The sequence below is a fragment of the Colletotrichum siamense genome (assembly GCF_013390195.1).
Source record: "Colletotrichum siamense strain Cg363 chromosome Unknown KSG_Cg363_contig04, whole genome shotgun sequence".
Lineage (NCBI taxonomy): Eukaryota > Fungi > Ascomycota > Sordariomycetes > Glomerellales > Glomerellaceae > Colletotrichum > Colletotrichum siamense.
Genome location: NW_023501017.1, coordinates 4,295,167 through 4,296,545, shown reverse-complemented (window position 1 = coordinate 4,296,545; position 1,379 = coordinate 4,295,167). Strand labels below are relative to the sequence as shown.

General features: G+C 54.3%; 1 protein-coding gene across 1 annotated transcript; it reads right to left on the bottom strand.

The window, feature by feature from the left end:
• Window positions 1-726: 726 nt before the first annotated feature.
• CGCS363_v007039 (uncharacterized protein) lies at window positions 727-1,041 on the bottom strand (the record flags this gene model as incomplete). Its single annotated transcript, XM_036638888.1, has 2 exons — window positions 727-934; window positions 1,007-1,041. 2 exons carry the CDS (start codon window positions 1,039-1,041, stop codon window positions 727-729), a joined length of 243 nt encoding a protein of 80 aa, XP_036496933.1.
• Between the last annotated feature and the right edge of the window lie 338 nt (window positions 1,042-1,379).

The window sequence follows — 1,379 nt, the reverse complement described above, 5'->3', positions numbered from 1 at the left end:
TGGAGGGACCCGCCTGTCTTCGAGCCCTCGTATCTCGCACCATTCAGAGCCTTCTGCCACACAAGTTCGGCATGTCACTGTGGCGAGTGCTCTCCTCCACACCGTCTCTCCCTCGTTGGGCTCCTCTTTCTCTGAAGGTACTGGTACTTGCCCAGCAGGCCCTACGGCTTCCAGCCCACTGTCGTACCTTGGGAGCACTCCTGCCGCTGCATGATGCATGGCCGCGAGATTTGCGCATGTATTGCTGCGTTCAGGAACAGGGTCTGGTTGATCATCCTGCAAGATGACGATAAGGATACCCGATCATTGCTCGCTGATGACTTCCTTTCCCGCCCATCGTGACTTCTCGGGAGATTCGTTACTGCGCTTTAGCCAAATTGGACAGACGACGGACAGAAAAGTAGGTAGCAGGTCCAGGTATCATCTCCAAACGTTCGGTTCGTCTTGAAGAAACGTAGAGTTGCATCTGACGGGGCTAGGGTAGGCGGGGAACTCCTGGCCGAGGGGGGTTATCCCCACATGGCACTGGGCCCCGGTTTCTGCATACGGGTCAGTCGGTGCAAATGGACCCCAATTTCCCCGCACCGGCCCCTCTCCGCGAAGGCGTCGCGAAACAAAACACCAGTCTGTTTGCACCGCTTGATACACCTGCCTTCGCTGTTGTAAACGCTCAGATGTAGGGTTTGACGTGTCAACTGCAAACAGGCGCCTCGGCATCCCGAATCATCAGGCTGAAATGCTCGTGAACAAGATCCTGTGAGGTCGCCGGAACAAAACGTCCTGCTCCCAACAGAATTCGAACGGGCGAGAGATTGACCTCGTCTTAACTCCCTCAATCTGATATCGTCTGACAGGGCAGGTTTCGTGCGGCTCAACGCAGTCGGGGCCCGCGAGGTTTCTGCCGATATTGCGCATGAAAAGGATCTTTTGCCGTCCTTTGAAATCGCATAAGCCAGCTAGACGACATTCGACATCAGTGAGTCGCATGGTTTGGCTGGAAACGTACTTGTCTGAATAGTTGGTTGGCCAAACGTCTGACATTCGTCGTGAACAAACAGTAGGTGACTTTGCGGGACATGAAGTGTTCCTTACCGTACACGGCGCGGGCCTTGATACATACACTCCTCAAAAGACGGGACGGCCTACGCCCGACGCGAAGGCGTCATATTGTCCAAGTAGTGACTTTTCCTCGCTGAAGATAGGAAGTATCCCATCAACAACGTTCGATCAGGCCATTTTGGATCTGGGCCTGGCATCAAGCTCGGTTAGAATTGAGGGACGTGGCCCACGTTGATGAACTGCCACAGCCGCCACATGTGGCTTACCGATGTGATAGGATGTATGCAGGGCCAACGGGGTAATCTCATGTGCTAAAATGA